Below are 11418 nucleotides of genomic sequence, written 5' to 3'. Positions count from 1 at the left end.
GCCCTGGAGGCCCCGCGCGGCACCTCGGGCCGGGCCCCGCAGGGCGCGCCCTCAGCGCAGACAGACACGGAGGACACGGGCCCAGTCCCATCCCGAGGCACCCCAAGAAGCCGGGCAGGGCTGCAGCCGCCCCGGCGGAGAGCGGCCCCGGCACGCCGCCCCCACCTGCCGCCGCCGCCCCCACCTACCGCCGCGCCCCGGCCCGTCCCGCCTCCCCCGCGGCCGGAAGTCCCGCCCCCTCGGACGCCTGTTGCTATGGGAGACAGACACGCTGCGGCGGGGTCGCCCTTCGCCGCGGAGGTGATTAAATTAACAGGTTTTGTATTTTCCACCTCTCCTTCAAGTGCCTGAGGGTTCCTTCCCCCTCCTTCTTCTACCGGCCCCCCCAGGTGCTGCCGAGGGAGAAAAGGGGGAGACTCACGCTCGAGTTCCACGAGCAGTGACTGCTAACGAGCCATTTTAAAACGCTTCATTTTTCGGGAAAGCACAGCGTGCCTGCAAAGCCACGGGGCCTTCCCGATACAAGAACTGTTTACTATTACCATAAGTGGAATATTTTTGATTTAAGCTGAAGTGGAGTTAAGTTTATTGTAATTAATTTTAATTTTGAAAGTTAGGTAGGATGTCCCTCCGACAGCCTGTTGTTCTTTCAGTGTTTTTGCAGACACCGATGATTCTTGGGAGATGATAAGGTCTTGTGTGAGGTACGATCCGTGAACAGAGTGAACAGATGTGTTTTCTGTAACCACCCGTCTGCATTTTTTCCTTATCTCAAATGCAAGGTCAGGCAAAGCTGTTTCCAAAGCTCCAAATTAGATCTGTTGCGAAGTTCATAATAACATTAAAATTAGTCCTTGGCACGTAATAGAATATACATAAGATTTCTGGGAAAATTTATCCACATGCACGGCAAGCAGGAGCCACGTTCTGTAACCAGCTCTTGTCTCGCTGCACGATCGATGTTGATCGCTCCCTCGCGTTGGCCAGGCCCGATAAAGGCCTCTTGCTTCTACAACTCCACAACCAGAACTCATTTGCTGAGGTTTTCGCCGCCGGCCGTGCTGGAGCCCGGGAGCAGCCCCGGCGCCGCCCCGTGACGCGCGGTGAGGCGGGGCAGCGCCGCCCCCTCCGCCCCCTGGCGGCCGCGCGGAGGGCAGCGCGGGAGTTGCCGCCTGGCTGAGCCCTGGGGGGGCTCGGCGGGCACCGGGGCTGGCATGGGCCTCATCTTCGCCAAGTTGTGGAGTCTCTTCGGGAACCAAGGTGGGGGCCTGAGCCGGCTGCGGGGACGCAGGGAGCCCGCGGGGGCGGGGTGGGGGGTCGGCCGGTTCCCCCTCGGGGCTCGCCCGGGCGGCGGTCGGTCTCGGCTCGGCGCGGCGCTTTGTTCCCCTGGCGGGTGGTCCCCGGCTCTCCCCGCCCTCGCTGCCCGCTCCGAGCGGCCCTTCCAGCGGCGGCTCCCGAGTTGCCGTAGCGTGAGCGCTGCCGCCGCTCGGGGGTGTTTTCGCCGCTGTAGCAGCTGAAGCTGTGATGAGAGATGAAGTTCTTAGTTTGGTTTTGCAGACCTTCCGTTTCTAAGTCGAGATCTGCTGTTGAAATCGTGCCATTTTTATCTCTGGTATCGAGACAAAACCACCAAACTCGTGTCGGGGCCTTTGAGGTAAAGATCTGTTTGTGTTTTGGCAAAAATGCTAGTTAAGTACGGTCAGTGACCCAAGAAAATCACTTCTCGAGCCAAGAATAAAAAGGGTCGTAAGAGGATAGCCTTCCCTTCCCTGCTGCCTAGCGCGCCCAGCCCCACAGTAGTGGCTCAGGCTCCAATCCGGGGTTCAAAACTTGTGGCTGCCACCACCTTTAGCTCAGACAGTTATCGAAAAAATAGAAAATTATGTTTTGGCTATCTGTTTATTTATTTTAATGAGTCTTGTTTGCCTAGTCGTTTCTGGTTAGAAAATAAAATAGTTGAGGAATTTGCTTTTACTAGAGGAATTTTGTTTTTACTGGAGGCCCTGACTTTGGAGCAGGCAGGCTGATGTTAATGGCGTTGTTCTCTCGTTAGGTTTTGAAGTGCATGCTTCATTCTCACCTTAAAGTTACTAAAAATGTAGTTAAGCTTTTTTTGTGCAAAGCTTTGTTGCCAAAACAATTTTGCAAGTTTTGGGAGGCAGGTATATGTGGTGTCCCTTTCATGGTCTCATCACTGTCGGTGCACATAAGCCATTGTAACTCTGTAAACAGCAGAGCAAACTCTCGGGGGTATGTGTACTTATTAACATCTATGTATCAAGCTGTCTTTTTGTGGAATGGGAGTAGGAGGCAGATCCAGACCATCTATCTTTTCCCTGCATACACAATTCCACCTCATCATTCCTAAAGTCTTCTAACAGAGTCTTCTGAATTTGTTGTTGTTGTTGATTTGAAGATTCTTGTTTGTCTGAACTGGAAAAAGTGTTTGATAAGATTAAAAGTTTCTCCTGTTCTCCAGAAAACTATTAAGTGTAGTCTTGGGTTTTCGTCAAATACTGCAATCTGCAACTCCTTTCCTTCGGTGAAGGACTCCAGAGATGCCTATGAGCAGAGAACTGACCAGGAGATAACTTATGGTGGCTTTTAGCATTGGTCTGTGTCAGTATTTATCCTCAAGATGGAAGAAGTGAAGTTGTGCTGCCTTGATTTCTTTGTTTTGTTAATACATGATGACATTAGACTACCTTGATTCCATTTCATTAGTGGAAAACACATCTCTATTACTGCCTATTAATTCATAAAAAGAAAGTTATTTTTCATATATTTGAAATCTTAATGAAAACTAGTATCGCAGTGAAGATAAGTGAGGCAGTACCAGAAAAAACCATTTGGCATTTATTCCAGTGACAGGCTTCTGTGGCATATTCTGATCTTATTTTGTTGCTGTTTTGGTTTGATTTGTTGAGGTATTTTTGCTCCCATCTTCTTGTGGTGACCATAGAGAAGAAATTGAGTTTCTTTTCATGGCCAAAATTGAAATACCACCATAGAAAATTCTCTTCAAATGTAATTTTTTGACCTATCTAATGGGAAAATAGTCTCTAGTTACGTGACTATTTTCCTCTAAGTAATCATAGAATCATGGAATGGTTTGGTTGGAAAAGACCTTTGCGATCATGGAGTCCAACTGTATCTGTCCACTACTAAACCATATCCCTAAACACTTCATCTACCCATCTTTTAAATACCTCCAGGGATGGTGACCGAGCCACTTCCCTGGGTAGCCTGTTCCAGTGCCCGATGTCTAATCTGAACCTCCTCTGGTACAACTTATGGCCATTTCCCATCATCTAATATGATAATATATAATTAACATTATTAATAATAATGAAGTATAGTAATTATTGGGGTGGTATTGGTGGCTCTTATAGTTAAAGAAAATCTAGAAAATTTCTTGGAGAATTCATAGACTGTCCCATGAAACTGCTTATTGAACAGACTAGCACAGTAGCTTACGCAATGGTTTTGACTAGAGGGAATCTTCCAGGGGTGCAAATAAACCCCCTTGTGTGTGGTGCATACCATCAGCTCATCATGGCTAATGAGGGTTGTAGGGTTGTGCTAATAGTCTGAAGCATTTAATGCTGGCAAAATGAAAGGTTAGGCCAAGCAAAAATTTTAAAAGTGCCATCTGTCTGCCATAAAATAGAGCATGGGGGAGGAGGTGTGCCTAAGAGCTAGAAGATACAGAACAGGTATTATTCATCAGTAAAGTCTGGACAACATTAAACAAATATCTACTGGTGAGCTAATACCCGTAACACACAGGAAGATGATGTGTTTCTAGCTCTCTGAAAAATGCACAACTAAAGATAACTAACATCTTAAAATAAGCCAAATACGTTTTTGTCCCTCAGGGTTGAGTGCAGTTAGAGTAAATGCATGATGTTCAGAAAACTGGGTTCATTCAGAGTGACTTCTGCCTGCCAGGAAAACCTTGTAATGAAGGTACCTTAGGTCCTACTAAAACACTGCATGCCATTTTATTAATTTGCACGTCATCTTTACTACTTTGCAATTTGGTTGTTTTACCATCCTTTCCAGTGGTAAGGGTGAGGTACCGGAAGGAAGGTTGAGAGGCCTAACCTGCTCTGTTTCTAAAGACATTCAGTGATAAGCCTCTGTTGAGTAATGTTTCTTGACCTCTTTCCACAGCATTTCTTACTATTTGTATTCAACTGTTTTAGCCCTATGACTTTGGTGGCATTTAGGAGTTGAATCTGTCATTCTATTTCGACTCACTGTATGTGCATCAGAAATTGTTCCAGTTGGTTCAGCCCATTTTGATAAACCCAGACTGGCTCATGGTGAAAAATGTCACGGTTAAAATAGTATTGTGTGGCATTGACCTGTAATAGAAACTTTTAGAAGGGGAAAGCCTTTAGCTCTTTTTCCTGCTCCCCTGGCAGAATGTATCTGCTTTTCCATTGCAGTGCATCATCTACTCTCCTCATCTGCTGTGTGGTGTTATGGAACTAGAAAAGCTGTAGCACAGAGTTTATGGGTAATGCCTGTGCTGATCTTCAGATTGATAACTGAAGAAAGAGAGGAAGGCTAACAGTCTCTGCCTCAAGCATGGTCCATCAGGGAATATCTTTTTAGTTCTCTGGATATGTTTGGAAGCATTAATTTCTAGTTTGACTTTGGCAGAAGTGTTTAAACAGTGGCTGGTTTTGTTTGGGGTGGTAGTGGTAATGGACAAAGCTGTTCTGGGCCTTATTTAATCTTCTTGTTTTCCAGTCTCCATGTCTTTTCAGTGTAGAGGTTAAAGCCTGAAGGAGGGAGGACAATAAGCATTTCTGTGTCAAAAAACTCTCAAGATATATTGTCCCCTACTTAAGTAGTAATTGAATCATGTGAACTGAAACAGAAATACTTTTCTTATAAGAGAAACAATTGGCTTAAAAATAGACTTTCGTCTCTTTTTCTGGATGACTCACTGATGGCTTCCTGATTCTTTTTCCTTACTTTTGAAATTGAGAAAAAGCATTGCCTGGGTATTGTTTTCATTTAAAATATCGTGCCCTGCAGCCATTTAAAGTCAGTTATGAGGTATCATAAGTTCAAACTGAACTTACACTTATTTTAAAAATAACTTTTAAAAACATTTTTAAAAAAATCAGACTTCAAAAATGACCAGCTTAAGCTATGGTTCAATGCTCAAATGGCTCAGTTTTCTAAGCAACATGTAATAATTGGAATAAATGGTGGAGCAACAAACTTATTGCCTGTGCTAGCAAAAGCTAAAAAAATTACTTGACTTATCGTTCCATCAATACTATCAAGATTGCTCTCAATGAAACGATAAGAAAAAAACAGAAGTGAATGCCAGCAACCCTAATAAAGGCAACTCAGATAGTTGTCAATACCTTATTATTTTGTGTGTATGTGTGGCCAATAGTGTTCTTTACTTAAAGTTCAAAACTCTGTATTTTAATTTTTTTTGGGTGATAGTCACTCAAAGTCTTCCAGGTTGCTCTGAATTAATGCTGTAACAATATGGTGTTAAAGTACCATAAGAAAAATTATGGTAAGCTCTGAGTCAAGGTGGTTGAAATTTTTGTCATTTCACAGTTCACTTCACTTACGCTTGCTGACAGTTCCTAGACTATACAGTCAGGTTAGCAGAGACCATTATCTGGAAAACCAAATGGATTTCAGTTACAGTGACTATTAAAAGCTACTTTCTTGTAATCAAATGTGAATACAAAATATATTTAAACAGGGTTTTCTTGTGCTTAAACGAAGACTTTAAGGCAGCTTTTAGTGTGCAGAATGAGTCCTTGTATTGAAGTGTCTTTGAGATTTAGTAAAATGCTATTCCTTCTGCCTCCTCTTTAGCAAACTTTTGTCTGCATTGTGAAGCTACCTCTGGTTCTTCAGAACTAGATATGAGTTTTTGTTTCACAGTGTAAGAAGTACTGGTCCCCTTTCCAGTATTAATTTCTTCTTTTAGATATGTTGGAAGAGTGAGGCTCATCCTTAAAGTATTTAGAAATTCTTTTTTCTTGCAAATTAGAAAGAGGAAAGGGCAAAATTATGAAAAGTTTTGGTTCTTTCATCACAGAGGAATAGAGAAGAGCAAGTGGAGAAGATAGCATGTTATGGTGTTATGTCTTCCTTCTAACATCTGCAAGTTGATCATCTTCACTGTCCTATTATTTTGTAATACTGCCAGAGATGATTATTTTAACAACATTACATGTATTTTTGATTTTTTTAAAACAGTCTGCCAGGAATAGTTGGTAGAATTCTTTGGATTCTTTTAAACATTAGTCTAATACTCTCTTATTTTTTTTTTTTAACCCCATTGAGTATTCCTACTTTTTCTAATTATTTTTCCCCTCTTTCTACCTGATTTATAAAGACACTGCTCTTCTCTGGCAACTCTGTTGTGAGGACTGGGAAGGTATTCATGAATACAATCCAAACTGAGTTTGAATACCAAGCAGTGAAAGGGAGAAACTTGGGTTAGTCTATAAGTACAGAACACAAATATGAGCATAAATCACTGCCTGTGTTTTACTCCATAATTGTCTTTTCTCTTAAATGTAGCATCTAGCTTCTCCTAATTGCTCTTGTAAACTACTATTCATCATGCTAAAATTTTACTCTTACTTTTGCAGTTTTTAAGTTCACGTTTTACCTCCAATGCTTGTATACAAGTAAAATGTCTTTAATCTAAACAAGCTAGACAGAACTTTTGAATATGTTTGAGTGAAGAATTTTCCATCACTATAGATGGCAGTTCTGAAAGTAACTATCGTTAATAAAATGTGGAAACTGTTCTTTGTATGAGATACCAATTTTATTATTACTACGACTTATTATTTTCGTCATCAAACACACACAGTTAACAAGTAAGTGACTGTTCCTTGTTTGTACTCATTCAGTTACTGTATAAAATACTAATTAACAGTGGAAGAACACAGAAAAGCTGTGCCTTTTTTCCCCACTTAGTGCTTCAGGGGCTTTCAAAAATTGATCTCAATGGGGAATTTTTTTTTTTTTCATTACTTTAAGTAGTATGATATTGTTTCATCCAATCTTTTTCTCATTCATTTGTAAGTAAGGCTCTGTATTCTGATGGGAAGGTGGGAAAGAGCAGTGTATAATGCCTGACTGGAATTCATTTTCTTTTCTTCCTTGAAAATAACTCAGACGGAATGTTGCAAAAGTAGTCATCATCTTTCAGACAATAGTGGACAACACGGCTCTTTTGAAAACAACAGAAGGATATTTCTGTGTTTGAACTTTGAAAGCTCTTTAAACTAAACAGAATTTGAAGAAGAGATGGGCAGGGTAGCTAATGATTTATTAAAGTTAAAAGCAGAGAGGATTTGATACTATTTATGTATTGGGTGAGCTATTAATTACTGATATGGCTTCATATGGGGCTAAAAGTATTACTGGATCCACTGCCAGGAAGAATTCTTTGCATAGAATGTGTTGACAGGATGCAGTAGTAGGGGAACTGATATAAGGAAATGCATTTCAACATATGTTAGGGTGGTATCACATAGCAAAAAAAAGTCCCAAGCAGGAGATTGTTCTATTAAAATCACTTTCAACATGAAAAGACCTAGGTTTATGTATATAAATAAATTTAAAAAAAACAAAGTCAAAACTACTTCAATTCTTCCTCTGACCACCCACTAGATGGCCAAGAAAACACCAATTTGATACTTACCATAGATCTCCTCACCTTTTAGTAGTTTCTTATAAGTCATGTAGATGGACTGTGGTATTTTGGAGGAAATCTTTTAAGCTGTGAACTGTGTTTTGGTTTGGAATAAGCATGCTAGAATTTTAAATGATTCCCCTTCAAAAGTGAGCCTGTTCACAGACTTTTTATGCAAGCTTTATTTCTAATATCTATTTGTAAATTCCTTGCTCTCAAGTGATTTGCCTCTTGTATCAGTAAGCATATCACTGTCTTCTAGCTTCACAGGTGTATCAAAAGGACAACCATTCTAATTGGCTGTAGTTCTGTATTTAAAATTCTAAGAAGGATTAACTACAGAGAAACATAAGTTCGGGGCCGTGGGGTGGGGATTGTTGGTTTTGTTTAGTTTGGGTTTTGTTTCCCCTTGTGCCTGGAAAAATAACATTGCAGTGTTTGGAAGATGACTGTTCTATGAGCTGGACTTTCCAGCAGGTTGAGGGAGGGGATCATTCCTTTCTACTCGGCATTGATGGGGTCTCACCTGGAGTAGTGTGTTCAGTTTCAGGCTCCTCAGTGCAAGAGAGACATGGACATACTGGAGAGGGAGTCCAGTGACAGGGCACAAAGATGATGAAGGGACCAGAGCATCTCACATACGAGGGGGGTTGAACCAGATGACCTCTGGAAATATCTTCCAACCTCAACTATTCTGTCATTCTGTGATTTTTCAGTTTCAGAAATTGCAATGTTGGAGTTTGTGATCTATTCAAAATACAGCTTCCTCTTAGTTTTTGCTGTGTGAATGACTGTGGTCCTTTAACAAGTGGTTATTATTGAGGCGTGAATGTTAGGCTAGTATTTTGTGCAGTCTTTGGGTGTTTGGGATTGTCTTAATATGATACACTACTATTAGTTATATTGTTTCATTGTACTTTTCTTTCTAAAACTACATTCTTTTAAAATGAAGTAATCATACTAATAACCGTTCCTTTATGAAGTTTTCCAGTACTGACTTTTCCTAAAACTGGAGCCTCAAGAGAAAATGAGTCTTGGTGGATTATTTCTTTTTCTTCCCTGAAGTCATCAGTAGTCTTTGTAAGCTATTAAAATGAGACAAACAAGCAGTTACTTTCTTCAGTAAGGCAAAGCAATTAACCAGAATTATAATTATTGCTGTTTCCACTAACTTACTCTTGACTTTTTTTGTGTGTATGCAGAGCACAAAGTAATCATAGTGGGGCTTGATAATGCTGGAAAGACTACTATTCTTTACCAATTGTAAGTATATGAACTACTTTGTTTTTCTGTTTTCATTTTAGTATTTATCACTGTTTCATCATTGAAAATTCAGCTTTGCAACCTAATGGAACCTATAGGGTTCCAGATTACAGTGCACATTAATGATTTTAGTTTTCTAAACAGAGTAAACGTTTAAAAGGTATGTGAAGGAATTGCCATGTTTTAAAATTGAGCTGTAAATTGAATTACAAAATTGTACATACAAGCATTAACTGAACTGCAAATTCTTTTGCACTCAGAGCTTATCTTTATTTGTAAGCATAGAAATAATCCTGCTGCCAAGAACTGCAGAGAAGAAAATTATTTCTAAATTAATGACATTTCTAGCCATTCTGCAAAAATCCATAAATGTTTCCAAGTGTTGCTTTATTCCAGTGTCTAACAGTTGTGATTCTTCAAAATAGCATTTCATCTTGCGTAGGTCCTACCTTAAGCATTTTCAGTTGTGCCTTTGCACCTGTATCTTGCCAGCATTTAAAGATTGTATGATAAATTCAAGAATATTGGCAGAAACAGAATTGCTATTGTAATTGTGAAAAAAGAAGAGGGTGTATCATAGATCACTATTCATATATTTGGATACTAAGGCAACAGAGGATGTTTTCCTAACGAACTTTTCTCTAAGCACTTTTTTTCAAAGCTTAAATGTAGAACTGAGAAATAGTCAGCTATGTAAACAAATATTTCTTAGGCATACATTTTAATACTGAGTTATGAAGTTAAGTGCTGTAATAAAATCATATTCTGATTTATGTTTTACAGAATTTAGTGATCCCCTTGTTTGGGATCTTTAGAATTGCAGCTTCTACTTTGAAACAGGTTTATTTTAAGTGTCTGTTGGAGCACGTCCTTTAAAAAGAAAAGCCTTCTAAAATACAGATGCTTATCCACGTGTTATAAGCCTTTTACATGCTTTTTTTGGTTGCTGAAGTCTTTAAGCATGCTTAGAATTGCTGATAGAAAAGCACTCTAGAATTTAGTCAGCCACAGTTTTTAGTCCAAATTCAGATTGAACTAATCTTTTTGCTAAAGAACTTCTCTTAAACATTTGCTTTATTTCTATAAAAATCCAAATTATAGCTTTTTGAAATATGCCTAGTTTTTAAATGTTTTTTTAACAGTTACACATATTTCTGTCTTTACAACAGATTTGTTGTTACTGAGCTGTGATAAGCCTTGTGGATTTTACTGGCTGGTCTTTATGGTGTGATATTGTTTCCTTTAGCTTAATGAATGAAGTGGTTCATACTTCTCCAACCATAGGAAGCAATGTAGAAGAAATAGTTGTGAAAAACACTCATTTCTTAATGTGGGATATTGGAGGACAAGAATCATTGCGATCGTCATGGAATACCTATTATTCAAACACAGAGGTATGAGAAGCTGCTTTGAAATCTGCAAATCCAATAAGTTTATTTATTAGGAATATTTGTAGATTTTTATAAAGATTGCAGCTGTATTTGGTTTAAGTCTTTTTGAGGAAGAACCAACCCAAAAGTGTGAAGTGTCTCTGGTATGTAGCTAATTTTATGGTAATATTTGAAGTATATTTCCTGTATACTTTACAGTGGTTTTGTTTGATTTGTCATATAAACTGGGAATTTAGACTGCTTCTCCTAGAAAATCAGATCATATCGAAATATTTTTCAGATCAAACAGGGTTTTTTGCAAGTTTTTTCAAGTAGATTAAAAAGAAAATTTTGCCATGAACTTTCAAAATGTCATGGGTTTGCAGTGGTTAACCTAACTTTTGTATATCTAGCCTGAAATGTTTTTGAGGTAAGAGTAATTAAGGCAGCAATACATAAAAAAGCTTGTTAGTGTGTGTCTTTTATCCAAAGGATAAAGGAAAGGCTAGCTGTGCACTACTCATGAGGTAACTGGTAAAGCTGCAATTGCTGGAAAGGTTGGAGTAGGACTCACCAACAGTTGTCTTTAGGGGGTTTGGTTTTTATGCCTGTGTTTTTGATGCCAACAAGTTATCAGTGCAATGTGCATATAAAATCTGTAGCCTTACTTTGAGACTTCTGTATTGAGGTAGAAATTTTAGACTTTATTTCTTGCCTTTTCTACTAAAAGTAGAGATCTCTTGTAGATATATCCATTGTAAAAGCATTCCGTCCTCCTGTGAAATGAGCTTTTCTGCCCTATGCCCCTCTGAGAGAGGAGAGATCGGAGCGATCCACCCCAGATCTTCAGAAGCTTTTTATCTACTGAAATCCCAATGATAACACGTCAGCCTTTATCTCTATTCTAAAATTAATTATACCTAGAAAAGTATGGCTGTATCTACGATACGTACACATGAGGGTGAAGAGAATTCTGCCAGCGTTATCTGCTACAATAGCAATAAGTTGTTGATATTTGTCCTTGATTCTGGAAGTTGGGGAGATGTTTTTCATCGTATTCTGGCTAGTAAGTGTGTGAAATCC

The 11418-nt window shown here is 39.5% G+C and overlaps 1 protein-coding gene across 2 annotated transcripts in view; it reads left to right on the top strand.

The window, feature by feature from the left end:
- Window positions 1-1138: 1138 nt before the first annotated feature.
- The window catches only part of ARL5B (ARF like GTPase 5B), a 98920-nt gene continuing 88640 nt past the window's right edge, over window positions 1139-11418 (top strand). For both annotated transcript variants that reach the window (XR_011337641.1, XM_069859558.1), the window contains exons 1-3: window positions 1139-1260; window positions 8905-8965; window positions 10212-10359. Coding sequence is in view for 1 of the 2 variants with exons in the window: in XM_069859558.1 (XP_069715659.1) it covers window positions 1215-1260; window positions 8905-8965; window positions 10212-10359 (255 nt within the window). In the remaining variant the exon portion in view is untranslated. The remainder of the gene's footprint in view (window positions 1261-8904; window positions 8966-10211; window positions 10360-11418) is intronic.

This window comes from Phaenicophaeus curvirostris, chromosome 6, assembly GCF_032191515.1.
Source record: "Phaenicophaeus curvirostris isolate KB17595 chromosome 6, BPBGC_Pcur_1.0, whole genome shotgun sequence".
In the NCBI taxonomy this organism is placed as follows: domain Eukaryota; kingdom Metazoa; phylum Chordata; class Aves; order Cuculiformes; family Cuculidae; genus Phaenicophaeus; species Phaenicophaeus curvirostris.
Note: the sequence above shows the minus strand (reverse complement) of the source record. Positions and strands in the feature narration are given on the sequence as shown.